Source organism: Dryobates pubescens, chromosome 5, assembly GCF_014839835.1.
Source record: "Dryobates pubescens isolate bDryPub1 chromosome 5, bDryPub1.pri, whole genome shotgun sequence".
In the NCBI taxonomy this organism is placed as follows: Eukaryota; Metazoa; Chordata; class Aves; order Piciformes; family Picidae; genus Dryobates; species Dryobates pubescens.
The window spans coordinates 39,823,099-39,841,662 of NC_071616.1; the positions used below are offsets into that span (position 1 = coordinate 39,823,099).

Here is an 18,564-nt window from a genome sequence, read left to right on the forward strand (position 1 = left end):
CTTATCATCTGCAAGGCTAGGAATCTCTCATTTAGAGTATGATGCATCTCGGGTCTTACTGAAATAAATGGCATGCCTGCCCCATCATCTGATGGTCACAGGATCTACACCTTCACAACAACCTTCAGGTTGCTCAGCTGTCAAGTGCTTCTCATCTGGAATGAGAGTCATTCATTTGCCCTTCATGTCACACTCATTTAGGATGGCTGAAATGTTTATTCAGAAGGGGCGTAGAGATAATGAGCAAGGTTTCTTTGCTCTTGGTTACCAGAGGCTATTCACAAGACTTCAAACTTGCTCACTGTGTTCCTCACTGCAATATAAAACTGCAAAGAGTGAGAGAAAAATTAGTGCTTCCAACTCTCATTATTTTATTATGATGTTTTTACCTAAAACCCTCCGTTTCTGTGTCTTTTCCTTTCTGTGTAACTCAGGCTGCTGCTGTAAAGAGGACAGATTGACAAACTGGACTGTTTCTATAGGAAGGCAAGGAGTATGCCTTAGACAGTGTGCTGCTCTCTGGCCTGCATAAAGCTGGAGTAAACTCAAACATTTTGATCTCAAAAGGAGGATTTAATGTCTCTCACAGACAATACAGAGCTTCAGATAAAGCTGCAGACTTGGGTACAAGAATGCACATGAACTGAATCCAGCACTCAGCGTTGACTGTAAGATACACGAGTGTGCAGGCTGTGATGTATGGAAGTGCTGCAGGGTTTGCAGAAACCCAACCCAGACATTCCTTGTTGCACAAAAAATAAAAATAACCTTCTTCCTTTCTCGTGTAATGTTAGAAAAGCTATACAGAAAAACCCTTTTGTCAGAATTTTGGTTGAAACCTGAAGTTAGCTCTTCATGTAACAACTAAGAGTGGAACCTATATGTACATTCATATATGCTTTAATCTTATGACCAGCCCACTGATTTAGTGGGACTAGATCCATTGCAAAATGAGTCTAAAAGATCATGGCACCCATTGATAAGACTGTGAGAAATGTATACAACATGAGGGGAGACCTCATTACTGTCTACAACTACCCAAAATCACATTGTGGAAAGGCTGGTGCTGGTCTCTTCTCACAGGGAATTAGTGATAGAACAAGAGGGAACAGCCTCAGGCTGCAACTGGGTAAGTTTAGACTGGACATTAGGAAAATTTTTTTCACAGCAAGAGTGGTCAGGCATTGGAATGTGCTGCCCAGGGAGGAGGTTGAGTCACCAGCCCTGGATGTGTTCAAAGGTGGTTTGGATGTGGCGCTTGGGGCTATGGTTTAGGGGTGAACCTTGTAGAGTAGGGTTATGGGTTGGACTTGGTGATCGTGAAGGCCTTTTCCAACTGGAATGTTTCTGTGATTCTGTGACTCTGTATACAGTATTTAATAAATCAAGATTAGGGGGTTCTTATGGAATGCCATAGAAATGCACAAAACTAATGTGAAATGTCTTGGAACAGTATTGTTCTGATGGGTTTTAAAATCATCCTAAACAAATCATTAGCAAACATCATAAATCACTGTTGAAATCTATGGGATTTTCAAAGAGAAAAGATTTCACATTATTCTTGCTAAGGTGGTAGACCCTTTCATAAAGGGAGACAGGCTAGGAACACATGTAAATTTTGGAGACTTTTACGTATTTTGACCTGGCAAGTCATTAGTAGTTCACTGCACATCGATCTACCCTGCTCTGAAATCCAGTGATGCCTGGTATTATTGCTTAGACCACGTAAAATAGCTCAGGCTTTGGCTCAGTATCCTGTGTAAGTCACTTCTATTATAATTTCTCCTGTTCTGTCACCTGGTTATGCCGAGCACCTTCCTTAAATCTCAGGTGAAATCCACAGAAGTGTTTGTACAAACATGTGCTTCAAATAATTGACTGTCTGGTTTAGCTGCTAAATTTAAAGCAAGACAGGGCTATGGCACTGTATATTCTGCTGGACGTATTTTCTGGCTTTGTAGGGGTATTGGCTGCACGATCTGATAAAAACTGAGGCTAAATGAACTCTGCAATTTGTATTCCTACAGACACAAGTTTATTGGCTTGTTGGGGGTTCTTTGTTTTGTTTTGGTGTGGGTTTTTTTTCCCCCTCTTTTTTTCTTCTTCTTTTTTTTTCCCCTTGGCTCTGTCTGTAAGGTTCATTACTTACAGTTACTGCAGAATCAATTTGAAATGGCCAAAATCAGTGATGGAATTTATAGCATAATAAACGTACTGCCATACAAGTGCTGTTACACATGAAAGGGCCTCAGAATATTCTTTGCAGCAATGCCTCTACATAGCAGAGTGTTCTGTTTTTATCAATTTAACGGAATCATCACAGGCATATTCCGAGAGGTGTAATCCTGACAGCCTACACAGCAGATTTTCTCTGAGGCAGATATTTTTACAGGAAAACAATATTATTGATAAAATCTTAGCATATCAGAACACGGAAAGGAAACTGAACACATCTTTTTCATTCTTCACATCAGGCATTTGCAGTTCCATTTCATGCACACAGCCCCCACCCCGAACCTGAACGAGGCTCATGAAGGAAATATTCTCACACTTCTTGAGAAATAGATTAATTAGGTATCAGTTTAGCAGCCTAAAGTCTAGAGTGAGGATATGTGGCAGGCACTAAGGTGTGTGGAAAATGTGGAGGGCACTTAAAGCCAGAAGTATAGCATCACTATTTTCCTGTTTATAAAGATTTACATTTTTACTTAGTCTCTTTTTCTTTCCAAGTGTCTCTGTTACAGGCATCTTGTATTTTACATCATTTTGAAGCACAAAAAGTTGTAACTTTAGCATGATGCATTAAGGGAAAAAATACAGGAAAGACAGATGGCAGGCTGTCCTCCCCAAAACTCAATTTCATAATATGCATGTGACTGCTAATAGGCAGGCACTAAAAAACAATTTTCCTTGACGGAGAAGAGCTGATAAATTGTCAATGCAAACTTCGTCTGTGGTCGCTCCAGTGATCTAAAGCTCTTCTGTGAGTTCTGTACCATCAAAGTCTGCATCTTATAACCATATCAAAATTTATGAATGCACATGACTATAAAGTGACTGAAAACAACCCATAATGCATGTTTGTGTATTGTGAATCAGTTCCTAGCTTCTGCAGGAAAAAATGTGTCCAGTGCCCTGTTCCTAACCCTGGTTGTGTGACTTTGAGAGAGTCAGACTGGGTTCAGTGTTCAGTGATAGCCTGTGAGCTAATTAATACATAGAATACATAGAATACACCAGGTTGGAGGAGACCTTCAAGATCATCGCATCCAACCCATCAACCAATCCAACACCACCTAAACAACTAACCCATGGCGCCAAGCACCCCATCAAGTCTTCTCCTGAAAACCTCCAATGATGGCGACTCCACCACCTCCCCAGGCAGCCCATTCCAATGGGCAATCACTCTCTCTGTGAAGAACTTTTTCCTAACATCCAACCTGAACCTCCCCTGGTGCAGCCTGAGACTGTGTCCTCTTGTTCTGGTACTGGCTGCCTGTTAAAAAACAGGGCTCTGCATTTAGGCACCTCTTGAAAAGGGGGCTAGGTCTAGTGGTGGACTGACCCAACCACAGAATGGTTTAGGTTGGAAAGAGCCTCAAAGGCTATCTAACCAATGTAGTCATTGCAATAATACAACAGTGTGAAAGATCTCAAGAACCATTTAGCTATCTCTTAAACAGAGTGCAAGGTCTAGCAGAGGACTGACCTAACCAATGTAGTCTTTGCAGTAATACAACAGTGTGAAAGATCTCAAAGAGTAAAAGCGGTTGATTAGTTAGGAAAAACAATAAACATTTCTGAGTGCTTGAGCAAGGAGAAATGAATAGAAAGGGTAATAAGGTAATGTTTCTCAAGAAAATAAATGTTTATCTAATATTTCAGAGAAAAAAAACCAACCATGCCTGGGCCATCCAAAATGAAATAAAATTAAGCATTCAGTTAATGCATGCACAAATATTTGAGGGAAAATGACCAAACTATTTGTACGCTGAACGAGACCCATTTACGCTGCAGAGTTCATCCCAGATTGAAACATTTCACTGTAACTAGCAACTACTCATTTTGATTTTTCTAAAGTTTGTAACTATTAAATATTTGCACACCTGTAAAAATTCAGATCTTATTCCTGAGATGAACTGAGGAGCAGAAAACTCAACAGCAGATGAGCTGTGACCGGTGTTATAAACGTATTTGCTGGGAATAAAATAATGTGATGATCCCACCACATATTAAACTGAAAAGACTATGAAACATTTTCATAGCATAAAGAGAATACCAGGTTGATAGGTACCTCAAGGATAAAGCTCTTGTTATACAGAGGAGACACTACTTGCAAGCATGTAACCAGTTCTGTAAAGCCAAGCCATGAGAAGAATCTATATTTCTTAACTTTCTTTTAATTAGAGCAATACCATCAATTTTTCAAGGCACCAAACCTACATCCTGTTGCTGCAATTGTTTTCAGTCTATCATACAATTGCAGAGTGACTTAGGTTGGAAGGAACTTTACAGATCATCTACTCCTACCTCTCCACCATGGGCAGGGACACCTCTCAATTAGACTCGGCTGCTCAAGGCCTCATCCAACCTGGCCTTGAACACCCCCAGGGAGGAGGCATCCACAACCTCCCTGGGCAGCCTATTCCAGGGTTTCATCACCCTCATACTGAAGAACTTCTTCCTAAGTTTCTAAGTCTAAATCTACTCTTCTTCACCTTAAAACCATGCCCTCTCATCCTGTCTCTAGATATCCTTATGAAAATTCCCTCTCCAGCCTTCCTGTAGGATCCCTTCAGGTAGGCAGCTCTAAGGTCCCCCCAGAGTCTTGTCTTCGTACTATTCTTCATATGTCCCCTAACTTAAAAAAAAGGAACAGCAATAGGCCAAGAACAGATCTCAAATACAGGATGTATTGGCAAACTTAGGCAGATGCACTCTTTTCCAAGTACATTTGGATAGAGTCGATGATGTGCTATGTAAATTGGTTTAGGATGGAAAAATACAGAAAGACTAGAACCGTAACCCAGTATGTCTGTACAAAGGAAAGGGGAATGGGAGCTTCTAATGTGCTGTGACAAACAAAAGTGGAAAATAATAGTGTTTACAACTGACAAAACAAATCTTGGCTACATCCTTTAAAGGGTAAACAATCCACAAACCAATGTGCACAAGAAGTTTAGAGAGAACTAAATGCCTATCCATAAAAAATTAAATAAAAACTTGTAACCCTCTTCAGAGTAACCTCTTCAGAGCTGAGACCTCTTTATGCAATCTCTATGGATTCCCAGTAAAGCCTCCACTATGAAGTTTGCAAGGAAATTGCCAACCACTTCTTGCAATGCACTTAGTGCTTTCATTTGTTTGGGGTCTTTTGTCTGAATTTTAAATAATGGAGAAAATTAAGACAACTGTGCTCTCCCAAGCTTATGCTCAGATACTCACTATCTTCCTTTAAGCAGGCACAAAAGTCTTGATTCTAAAGAGGGACAGGCAAAAAAAAAATATAACAATAACAATTAAAATTCCTTATCTCAGGCAGGTATATAAGCTCCCGGGTTGGAATAAGCCTTGCTCAGCTTTCTTTAAAAGCACTGGGAGTAATAAAGACTTCCATTTTATCTCCAGTATAATAATACTACTGAAATATCGCCTCATTCTTGATGTCAGCAGTGATTTCTTTTTACCTCCATGATGTCAGATGGGAATTATTATTATTAGAATGACAGCTTCCTAATGATGCTGTAAAAAAGGAGAAACTGAAACTCTTCCCACCAAACATCTATATTTTGTCTTCTCCATAGGGTAAAAGCAGATGGGCTCAACCAAACATCATTCTTCAGCATTAAACAGACAAATCAAGAAGCATCCTTAAGCATTTACAAACAGAAGCATAATGGCTTGTCTGCTTCTATAGTGATGCATGTACACCCTGGACAATAGAGAAAAATGACACTGATGCTATAGAAACTCCTTCTGGGAAATATGGTCTGAAACACTTATAATCAATTTTCTTCTCTAGAAGATAAAACCGGCAAATCAGTGTTGAGATCACTATCCAGAAGTCACCACACCAGGTTAAATCAAGAGCTATAGGAAATAAAAGCCTCATGTGATGATCCTTGTTTGACTGCTGGCTTCAGGTAACACATAGTGGTTATGGAAACTGCTCTGTGTCTTTGTTCTCCCATTCACTCACACAGGTAAGGTACAAAAGATGGTTTCCCACGACACCAAACTATGCTAACAAATTTGTCCTTTGAGATGGACCTTGGATCTTATGCAACTATTGATTCACAAGAATGTTAGAAAAGAGCACATGCAGAGAGGTATTATTGGGGTGAGTAAATGGAGCATTTTGATTTGCTAGTACTTTCACTTTGGTCCATATAGGCAACAGTGCATTATGATTCCCTGCCATTGTTATACCTCCACCTCAGGGTGAAGAAATCTATAGTGGACATGAAAAAAGTATAAATCAAATTGAAAACAAAAGGTGCAAAACCAACATGAAAGGTAAAGTTTGGAAGGAGCCAAGCCAGCTTCCAGCCAAGGAAGTGGATGCCATCAGCCCTGCTGCCCTCCCACAAGAAGGTTGTAGGAACATCAGCCTCAGGTAGCTCTCCTGGGCTAAATCCAAGGGGGAGGAAAATGCATTTTTCTGCCAGTACATTGCTTATTTTTCTTTCTAAGAAAATGGATTTTGGACTAACTCTTCTACATGCAGGGGCAGTCCAGTCAAGGGCAGGAATCTTTTTCTGGGTTTTTCTGTGAAGGTTCTGCTAAAATTCACACTACCCATCCTGAGAATTTGTTTTCTTTTGCATATTCAGGGCAACCATCAAAACAAAGGAAGCACCAGCCCAAGAAAATGAAGTGTGATACGCTGTAATAGAGATGATTTGACAATATTCATGTGCTGGGAAGAGAAGCTGAAGCTGAAGTACAGCATGTAATCATAGTTGTCTCTGACACAAACAGGCATTGTTATCTTTGGCAAGTATCTTGATCTCTTGGTATGTCAGCACTTGCCAGCCTTATAGGAACGTTGCAAAAGTACATTTCTTAAATATATATGACATTATAAGGAAGAGGAAAACAAACCCTCAATAAAACATAATGCTTTGTGCAGGTAAGAATCTGCACAAAAGGTAAAAAAGTTCGAAAACCATTTGGGAATTATGGGTTAAAAAATAAATGAGAAGTAAAGATGTGTCTCCAAGTTCATGATGGGGTGAATCACAAGCCAGTATTTATCTCAGTGTTGCACAATGCAAATAAATTAATGGATGCATTATATCACTACGGAGATATAAGGAGCAGGGAGAAGGAAAAGGAAAAAAAGGAACTTTAAAAGGATTCAGCTTCAACAGGACAAAGAAACAGCCTGATTGTTATGAACTGTGGGCAGCTAACATCTCAGCATGTACTGAAGACAATAATTAATGATGAAGGAAAAATCACAGGGAAGCAATTCATCATGACAATATTTAAAGAGTGGTTCAAATTTTTCCAGCTGCTTATAGAAGAGGCATTCTTTACTGGTTTTAAAATTTCAGAGAGCATGTGACTGTAAAAATTTATTAATGGGACCCAACTTGTGTAGTCAGTATGTAAAACATGCTGTACATCTTTAGCCATTCAAGGCAATGGGCATGCAGACCTCTCCTTTGTGGAGTGAATGTGAAGACAGCCTGTAACTCACAGCTTTGAGTGCAACAGCTCTGCTTTTTCCTGGTGTCTGTGTTACACATGCATGACACACTCAGGAGCACTTCTGCTTGTCTACTAACACAGCTTGTGACAGATCACAGTGTAATGAAAGCACTGTCTGTATGTAGGTGCTACATTTGGTGAATCACTTTATTCCTGGAAGGTAATTTTTTGTTGAGAGTTTTCATGCAGGTCTTCAACAAAATATTTACTTGCAGAGGCTACAGTGAAAACTACTCTCTTGAAAAATACACTCTTCCTCTGGTTAACCCATCACAGTTCTACAAGAATCTAAATCCACATACATATTTGACAAAAATGCCAGGATTTGAACCTTATGACTATTAATTCCAGACATACTTTCTATTCAAGAGCTACTGATCTCATGTTACCAGAGGGGAGGTTTGAGTAGATGATCTCTAAGGTCTCTCCCAAATGATTCTATGGTTCTATGACTGAACACTTTTTTTTTAAAATGCAAAATTCAGTGAAATGCAACTTTAAGACCCTTCCATTCAGTTTCACCTTAGTTCACCTCAGAGGACACAGTCTCAAGCTGTGCCAGGGGAGGTTTAGGCTGGATGTTAGGAAGAAATTCTTCATAGAGAGAGTGATTGCCCATTGGAATGGGCTGCCTGGGGAGGTGGTAGAGTTGCCATCACTGGAGGTGTTTAGGAGACTTGATGGGGTGCTTGGTGCCATGGTTTAGTTGACTAGGTGGTGTTGGATGACGGGTTGGATTTGATCTCAAAGGTCTCTTCCAACCTGATCTATTCTACTCTACTCCTACTCTATTCTAGTTCTGGATTTCAATGACTGTTTCACATTCAGTAAAGTTTTACCAGTGGAAAGATCATACGGCTTCAGCAAGTGTCTGCTGAAGAGCAGGAAGATGTACTCATCTATATTACCTTCATGTTAGTGAAATGGTTTCAATGTGTGAGCTTATTGTCTTCTCTAAGCACACTTCAGACAAAAACTTGGAACTGTTGGGAGTGGTAGAGATAATTTTTAAAAGCTATTAGTGTCTGCATTCTCACATCTAATACAACATTCACATTATGAAAAGGATGTGGGCCAAAATATATCCACTGGCAGCAGTTACAAGCAGAGCAGAGATGCTGGCAGCAGCATCTGTCTTTCCTAGAGCAAATTCTGGCTGATGGCTATTCACAGAGGGCTGTGTGGTTTTCTTTGCTCCTGTGTAAGGTATATTCACAATCAGTACAATAAACATAACAAACCCATAACAATAAACAGTGGCAAACAACACTGGGGGGTAACTTAAGAAAACTCTGTGGACTGAAGACCTCTTTTCCAGTAGGCTTTCCTAACTGGGAGCATAATACCTGTCTCCCTGTGGGTAATGAGAGGTTCCCTCTCTGGTGAGATCTCATTGTTCTCTTCCTGCTAATTGATCTCTGTTTATTAACACTGCAACATGACTCACGCTGCACTGTTAGTTCACACATCTAGATAATTAGTGCTACTTATGAAAGGGCAACAAACACTTTGTATACCTGTAACTCAATAAAACCTGGTTCTTGAAAGAATAGCAGATGTGGCTTGGAGATGACCTCTGCCCAATTTGAGTATTTTACTATGTATCAGAGGAAATCTTGATCTCAATTTTCTTTCATTGTTAAAACCACTGACTTTTAAAGAGGTAGCTTCAGCATTATGCTGCCTGGAGATCAGAATCAAAGGCAATTGCTGCTAATTTGATGATACTGCTACCTTTTTCTCTTACTTATTCTTTCACAACAGAATTTATGAAAACAGAACATCTCTCAGAAACGAATCTGTGCCTGCTCAATTTTATGTTTTCTTCCCTTTCAGAGTCCCAGTTGTGACTCTCCACTTACACAGTGTGGAACACACTGCAACAAAATTACATCTGTGAAGCCATATGAACATTTAAGACCATTTTTGAGGAGAAATGCATCCTGATACAAGTGTCAGGAATACTACAGCTGCAGTCATCATGAGGAATGATTAAAACTTCAATCTTTCTTTTAAAGAAGACTGCTATTAAAAAAGGCCTTATATGTAATTCTAACTGGTTAGCTTCATTAGTGCTACTGCAATAATGAATGACTAACACACACACACACACACACACACTCATGTTTCCAGGTGGTAGAACAGTGCTATAAATCACATTTTAAAGATGCTCAGCCCTGAAAATACATATTTTTGGGGGGGGGGGGAAGGTGGAGTTAGTAGCTGCTGAATACTTTAAAAATGGGTTAGTATATTTAGATGCTCTACAGCCATGCATAAAATGAACTCCAGACTTCTTAATCCGGTTGCAGACCAAGCTTTTCCAGACAGCTCTCCTAATGGAATCTCACAGCTCTACAGCAAGGCATGAAATGAACTTTAGTCTTCTTAATCCTGGTGCAAACCATCTTTTCTTGAACCGTATCTTTACATCTACAAGTAGATACTTCATAAGACTCAGATTGGCCCATTAGTATTTTGTTCTTTTATAAGTAATGCTGCATCTTTACTAGCTAAGAGACTTCCTTTTGACTAAAAGGTCATCGATTTACATGGGTGAATTCTTGATCAGTTCTTTCTCTCTGACAAATTACCTTTAAGTCTTCCCAGTGCTGAAAAGTCTGGGGAATGCATGTGCTGACATTTAGAAAACTCTTCACATAATGCTTCCTGATGTTGGTTTCTTATTCCACCTCAATTAAGGAGGTGTGGCAGTAGCCATGTGATGAAATACTAAATTCTGCAGTTTGCTTTCTTCCTACAGAGAAAGGTCAGGATACCTTTCCAGGACAGAGTAAAATGCTTGACAGAAAATATTTCAAGGGGAAAAAATATTAGAAGAGGAGAAAAGAATTTAGGCCAAGCTGGAAAGTGGGATATGTGAATTCCCTCAGGCTGAGGAGGGAATTAAATCTGACTCTAACACAGCCTGCATCCGAGAATTGTACTAGTCATTAAACTATTATGCAAAAACCCAGCTGCCTTCTCTTTCTACATCCTTCCTATTCCCCTGAAATGGAAGGTGTTTTTGTGCTCTTAACCACAATATACTGGGTCCTTAAAGTGATTATGGAGTAGGGACAACCTGCATCTGAATTTCAGTTAAATCTTTCAAAAATAATTGATTTTGGATTGCATGAAGAAAATGGTACCACAAGTGCCATGGCATCATTTTGTCTCTCTAACAGAGTTTTTGGTCTGTTGTGTCCTCTTGGATTAATGAACCAAAATCCTCCTAAAAACTGCACTTACTTCAAGAGGACAAGTGAGATTTACTAATCTGACCTAATATTTCAGGTTCTTCAAAAACAAAGAAATACTGAAAGACATTAATTTTAAATTGTGGATAAAGAAGGAATAGTGTGAAAAAGGCTGACAACAGAGCTGTGAGGGACAGAAAGTTTCAACAAGAAATTTAGATTTCCATCTTCTGACTTCTTGATTTTAAATGCAAAGTCTGAGACCACAGTTGGTAGAAAGATACCTTTGCACAAAACAAAGAGATGAAATCATGTAGAGTACAAAGGCTATTTGTGAAAACACCTTAACAGAGCTTTAGATATTATTGAAAATATTTTGATACACAACAAGTGAGGTATCAGACATGGCTAACCAAATTTGAATCCTACATTACTAAACATGCCAAAACCAAATTGTTTAAATAGCTATTTATTTATTTGTAAGCAGTATGTCCATTGGGAGTTCAGACAATGCTGTTAGGCTTAATAATCCTCTGAGATTTAACATGAAATGAAGAAAACTTGGTTCCCTTCATTGCAATTTGGTCAGATTGTTTAAGCTTGCTTAATTTGCATGATTTGCTTGCATGCAAAGAGCACCAGAAAGAAAATCAGGTGTAAAGACCTGCTCTTGGCAGCGATAAGAGCTGTGATTCTGTAAAGCAGCAATGCAGGGCTAACACTTCTATCCAGAGCTAACACTTCTGTGTCATATTAAAGCACTTCAGTACTCCTGAAAGTCATATCCAAATAGCTGAAACAAAGCCTGTGTCATTCATCTCCAAAGACAAGAGATATGTTTTCCCATAATCTCAAGGCACTGCTCGAAGACACCAAGGCCTCACTTCAAGGCAGAAGTATCCAAGTAACATAGTAAGTATTTCTTCACTCAGTAATATAGCCTCAAAAGCCTAAGGTTGTAAGTAATGCTTTGATCAGCACATGATAGCTGTTATATTTACTTCCAGTTCCTGAAGAGTCTGCAGCAGACTCATTGCCTTGTGACCTCAATGACTTTGATGTTTTAATGACATGAAGAGTGTTTCTTGTTGACACTGAATGGGCAAAAACGAGCATCTTGGTAGCAGAGCAGATTGAAAGTATCACTCCAAGTAGGAAGGTACAGTGTGAAGAATTTTTAAGATGCCCTTAACTCTTTTGATCAATCACAAAGAAGGCTGATTGTCAGCTTCTTGGGAGATGAAGAGGCAACAGATGTTGGTTATACCATATTCAGAGATTGCCATAGAGACAGTAGAAGTACAATGGAATCTCCTCATGTTTTCCTATCCACCTTTGTAAAAGCTTATAAGGAGAGCTAACTCCATAAAACAATAGAGGAATATGTATGGATATATACATCTGATCAGCTGATGAACTGGAAACTACTGGCAACTACTAGCTCTGATATGTTTGATGCTTCAACTGCTTCTTCATCCCATCAGCTATACTTTGTTAGAGAGCTAAATGTCTGAGCAAAGAAAATCCTAGCACAATCTGACTTGAAAGTAAACATGACAAAACAATAATAGGATACTAAAGAAGAGTAGGAAATGTATCACTGGATTTGAACAAAGCAGCTTTCAATAACAGTTAGCTTTGACATATGCCTGAGTAAGTCAGGCAATAGAAACATTGAAGGTGGGATAACTGTTAAGTGGACAAAATTGTGAGCCTCAAATGGAGGAAGACAAATGGAAAAGAAGATAAAATGTAGACCACAAGAATCCAAAGTAAATACCAAACTCAATTTCGCTGATGCAAAAAATAAAAGATGATGATGTGATACATTTTCAGCAGAGAAAACCAGTATCTGCACCATGTCTCTTTGACAACAGCTGTAATGCTAATACATTCATACTCTTGTAGTGAATGGCAGTACATCTTTTTCTTTTTATTTGTTTGGTGGTTGTTTTTTTTCAATGTATTTTTTCAGCTCACTACATTTTATTTAACTTTTTAAAAAAGATGGTAGATTTACTTTCAGAAAACTGAGCCACTCTCTAGCACTGCATTCTCTTTTCTCTACACTTTTTTTCACAAGCTGTGAGCCTAAGAATATTAAAGAATCAGGAAATCCAATTCGAGGAGGTTGCTGGGGAACAATGAAAGGGAAGGAGAGGAAGGATTAATCATGAAACCACTTTCCCATTTCAGACTTTTAAGGTAATATAATTCATGGAGAAAAGGCCATTACCTCCATCTTTACATATAATTCAGGACTAATTAAATCAGTCCAGGAAGGGACTATAAACAGTGCTCGTCTCATGTCAGAATGGTCTAGAACAGTGTCTCTTTGAGGTACACATAAGTCTCTCAGTGTGATTTTTGTTCCAACATTTCTATTGACAGACATTTGTGACTAGATCGACCTGACCAAGCTCATTCTCTTACTGTCTTCAGTTCTATGTGACTTTCCAGAGGCAGGGATCACTCAGTCCAAAAACTGGCTAAGCAGCTGGTGGACCACCTCAGTTGTTTGCTGTCTAAAGAAAACATTAATTGGCAGTCCTCAAAGTAAGAAAAAAAATGGAGATGTGGTTCTGAGCTCAGTAAAGGTTTGGAACAAAACTATTTCACAAGATGAAAAATATTGTCACTGCTGGAGGATTGAATCCAGGGGAAGCTTAATACCTTGACAGAGCTGAAACTGACTCACATAAAACACGGAGTTCCCAGCACACTGCTCCTGATGAGCGTTTGTCTGCTGATTCAGGAGTGTTACCCACCCACGACACAACACCTCAAGGGAAGCTGTTAGCTGGGAGCCCTTGCTTTTTGCAGAGGAAAAATTCAGTGCTCTGTTATATTGTGAAGGTGTGAAGATAGTGAGTCAGCTTGCTGCACAAGGATTTCCCACAGGACCTCCGCAGCATAAGACCCCAGTTGGCATAGTGCTTCCTGACTAAGTGCTGGAGGCCTTCCAGGGACCTCTGATGAAGAACTTTGCAAGCTCTTCCCATGAGCTTTGTTAATGTCATGTAAGCATTCTTCCCTCTGATAATTCCTTACAGCTGTACGTCCACACAAGGCTTGTGGATCTTTCCTAATTTTAATGAAATATGTATCTTACAAAATACATATCTGGCACTGGACTTTTGGACATCAATGAATAGATTGGCAACTTACCTAAAAGTGAGAGTGACATTCACTGTTTCTTTATTGTGAGTAAAGGGTCTACTATGAATTTCAAAATCTTTATTGTAATGAATAAAAAACAAAGCCAGCCCATTCTAGACAAGTCCTGTTGTGATCCTGGACTAGCATTAGATTGTCATGAGTCCCAGAAGAGAGAATGACAAAGTCACTAATGTGTCCTCCTTCTGTTCTTGCCTACATCTGGCAAAAAAATGTCAAGACTGCAAAAGGCACAGACAAATTCTCTATTCTTTCCCATTACTATTTCTCTGACAAGTTCTCTGACAATCTCTCTTCAGCCTAACCTGGATGGACTGTGTATAACTGCTATAACCTACTCATTTGTTCATTCATTCACTTGCCTTCCTCCTCCTGAGGCTGCCAGTACACTTTATGGTCTTTACAGCTTCTGAGACTTGTAAATTGGTCAGTATGAACAAATACATTGAAGTGCAAGTGCACCCCTTAAAGTGTTGACAGTTAGGCAGTACACAGATCAAAACTTATGGTGTCCTATGAAACCACTGATTTGGGCCTAAACTTCCACTTGCAATTACTTTAGTCACCTTGACCCAGAAATAATCCAACAGAAGGACATCCAGCTATTTGCTTGCAAAGAAGACATTTCTATCAGATTTTTTTTTGTGCTCAGGTAAACTACCTCAATGCTATATTCACAAAGAGTTTTAGGGGAAAAGCCAGTTGGGGAATTCTACTTCAAAATCCTCTAAATCTTCCTCTGAAAACTGAAGAAAAAAAATGCTTGGAAAAGTTTTTAAATGAACATTGGCGACAAGCTTCTTTAAATTCACACATATTTTCAGACTTACTTTCTTGCACCACTCTTTTATCTTGCACATGGATGATATATTTCATTCCACAAGTTGACAATGCTTAAAATGTGCTGTTGCTTCCAGTTTTAGTATACTGCAAAGGCACTGATAGCTACAGGCATTATGAGAGATATAAGACTGAAGAAAAATGAGATTACTGCTGATAAGGAACAAGAGACTTCCCTATCTTAAAAGAGTCTGAAATTCAGCAAATATGATCCCTAGCAGCAGATGCCCCTCAGACAATGAAAGAAAAATGGTGGAAAAGGACTCATTGTGGCTTGTTGTTTCCTTCAGCCAGAACGGTAGTGAAGTTAAATGGCTCTAGCATACTGTCTGCTTGAAGGAATCTTACCTCTTTGGGAGAAACATAACCCAAAGACAGCCTACAGCCTAATCAAATGATCAGTGATTTTACACTATGGGGGGGAAAAATTGATGTTAGACTCACCTTTTTTTGGTAAAATAAACTTTTGCTCTGGAAGCATTGCTATCATGCTGTTAACATCAATGTTTATTACAATAATGATCAGTTTAATGGAGGTGTAGTACCAAGGCCAAACCTCAGGCTGGAAGTATTGTATTAATGATTCTTTTAACAAAAGGAGTGAGACATATGCAAATGTGAAACAGCTCCTTTCTCTGTCTATTAATGTGTCCCTGCAACATGAATGAACACAATTCCAAGATGTCAACATTTCATGCTACAGTGCAACCCTTACCTTGTATCCTGACGATTTGATGTGCACTCCTCGCTTGGTCAGTGTAGATTTCATTCGGATGAAGAAAGACCGCTCCAGAGTGTTGTCAGTGGTTAGTAAACTGGGGCTTGTAGATTCCACTAGGGAACAGGAAAAAAAAAGAAAGAAGAAGAAATTACATATACACATAATTTAGATTTTATACATCCCTTCTAAGCCATTTTTCAGGTGCAATCCTTGAAGTCACTAAAAATAAATGAGTGATGGGTGCTAAGAGTGTTGTAATCAATTTACCTCATTTAGAAAATGTTTACTTAGCAAAAGAAAAATAATTTTGAAAAATATAGGTATACTCAGTAAGTCTCATTTTCAAGGTATTTTTCCATAGATTCTTTTATTTTTTTTTTTTTTTACATATTTGCCTCATTAACTCTTTCTTGCCCAATTTTGTTATGACGGGAGTTATTTTGTCAGGGTATGGCACTGTTTCAAAACGTGGGGAGCTCTTCAGTGTCTTGTGAAAGGCAAAGTCTCACTGAGATATTCAATTCTCTCTGCTGAAACAGGCTGCAGATTCTGCAGGCTTTTAACCCTTAGCCCCCACTCCTCACTTGACCTAGGGTAAGTCACTGCTAGGTTTGAGTGCCTTGGTTTCCCCATTACCGAGGGTTAATTATTATCAATAAAGCACGAGGCAGCCTGAAGGCAAAAAATGCTCAAGCAAATGATGCACATTATTATTATTGTCATCATCATCATTGTTAATTATTGGTGACTAATTAGTTACTAATGAAATATCTTCGTAGTCCAGAAAAGATATTTCCTGCTTCAAATTAGAGCTCTCACCTGTGCTTCTCACTCCCTCAACTGCAACCACTTAAACCAGTAAATACATACTCTTAGTATAAAACATGATCAAACAGTAGGTACAACTCCAGCCAGCACTGAGGTATCCTTTATACTATATTTGTTATTACTATTTTTAGTCCTGATAACCCATCTCTCCCCACAATACTGCTTATGGGAAAATGCTGGAGCAGCTTACAATAAGCAAGCATTACTGGAGATTAACTAACTTTCAGCTGCAGTGAGCAATTAACACCCAATAAAAAAGTTCTTTTGAAATTACTCTGCTGCAGTTTTGGAGAAAGAGCCAAACTACCAGCAGAAAGTATTCAAGTATTTCAAAAATGTTTGTTAAGCAGACAACAGAAACAGACAAACTTCTTTGTGAGCTAGGTAAGGAGTATATGGAATCGTCCTTGATTTAATGTGGTCTTGTGTTTGTGACATTTCATCTCTATTGTGATGAAATAACTGCCAACAGTGCCCCTTTCTTTAGTGTCTCTCTTAAGGTTTTTTTGTTTTAGAGAGCATGAATTCGATGTCATTTTAAATGTACAGCTCTTTATCACTCGAGGGAAAAGCAGAGCCATGTTATATTTAGTACTTTCATTTCTTCTGATTAAATATGAATTACTATGAAATTTTTCTCATCATCTAACACGCCATAATACGCCAACAGCTTTTTAATACACTATATAAGCACAAACTTCTGCTCTAAGAGTTTAATTTGCCCCTCTAATCCAATCACATCAACCTTATTTCTCTTATCAGAGATTCCCATTTTGAATTAAATGAGCTCATTAGTTTTAATCAAAAGCAGAGAGATCAAAACTTAAACGTAAATGCTTTAGATCAGAACTGTCAGTCAGCCGTGCAGTTCTATTTTACTAAAACACAAGATCAGAGACCCTTAGAACCAATTTTTTCTCGTAAGGGATGCCAAGAGCTTGAAGATGCTATATCCATTTTTTTTTTTTCCTTGCTCCCAAGGACAGATTATACATTTAAGGTTAGCTTTAATTTAGAATATTTTTTTTTCATCCTGGTGGAAATGGGAAAGTATGCCATTCTGCTGTTGTCTCTTTCACGTTTATTGGTGCTGGTCCTTGGAGACCTGAACGAATGTGAAGCCATCACAACCCATGCGAGAAACCTGTTCTCAAAAACCACAACAACAAAAAGATCATCTCTGTTCAGCAATATCATCTAAGAAATAAAACTCTGAAAGGGAAAAAAAACAAAACATGTGTTTCAAGGGTGCAGGATAGTGGAATCCTGAAACAGCAAGCAGAGTTCCTGGGATACCAGCAGCACTGGTAAAATGAGGATCATAATTAATTATTATTTTTATTGTATGCTACTCTAGAGTGCAGTAGTTAAAGAGTACATTAAGAAACCACAGCATGGGTGCTTCCTGCTGTGTAAAGAAATGCTAAAATCAGCTTAACAAGTGCTGTTGTTGCAGTCCAGCACATTATGCTCTAGCACAGGCAATAAGTACAGTATGTCCTCATGTTCTAATGGTAATTACCTAAACACACAGAAGTAATGTTAATTAAACACACAATATCTGGAGCTGGAAAAATGATCAGGTTGTCATACATATGTACCAATCTCAGGCAGCTGAAATGAAAATTTTTCTTTCATGCACAGTTTTATGAAAGCAAGCAAAACATCTGGCATATAGAATGGAATGGGCTGCCCGAGGAGGTGGTGGGGTTGCCGTCGCTGGGGGTGTTCAGGACGAGGCGTGACAGGATGCTTGGTTGCATGGTTTAGTTGATTAGGTGGTGTTGGATAATAGGTTGGACATGATGATCTTGAAGGTCTCTTCCAACCTGGTCTGGTCTATTCTATTCTATTCTATTCTATTCTATTCTATTCTATTCTATTCTATTCTATTCTATTCTATTCTAATTCTATTCTAGAACAGTATACTTGTCCTTGGAATTTTCTGGGCTCATGTCACCTCATATCCTAAGTTTAATACTAGTTTGCTGTTACTATAATATCACAGTGTGCCATTTCATTGCCACTCTGTTGCTTTTGAGTCCACATTGTGCTACCATTGCACTGCTATAACATGGAATC

The 18,564-nt window shown here is 38.8% G+C and overlaps 1 protein-coding gene across 2 annotated transcripts in view; it reads right to left on the minus strand.

Annotated features, from left to right (window-relative positions):
* NPAS3 (neuronal PAS domain protein 3) overlaps positions 1 to 18,564 on the minus strand; it is a 664,058-nt gene that overhangs the window by 51,626 nt on the left and 593,868 nt on the right. For both annotated transcript variants that reach the window (XM_009902996.2, XM_054162086.1), the window contains one exon: positions 15,649 to 15,767. In XM_009902996.2, the coding sequence (XP_009901298.2) occupies positions 15,649 to 15,767 (119 nt within the window). The remainder of the gene's footprint in view (positions 1 to 15,648; positions 15,768 to 18,564) is intronic.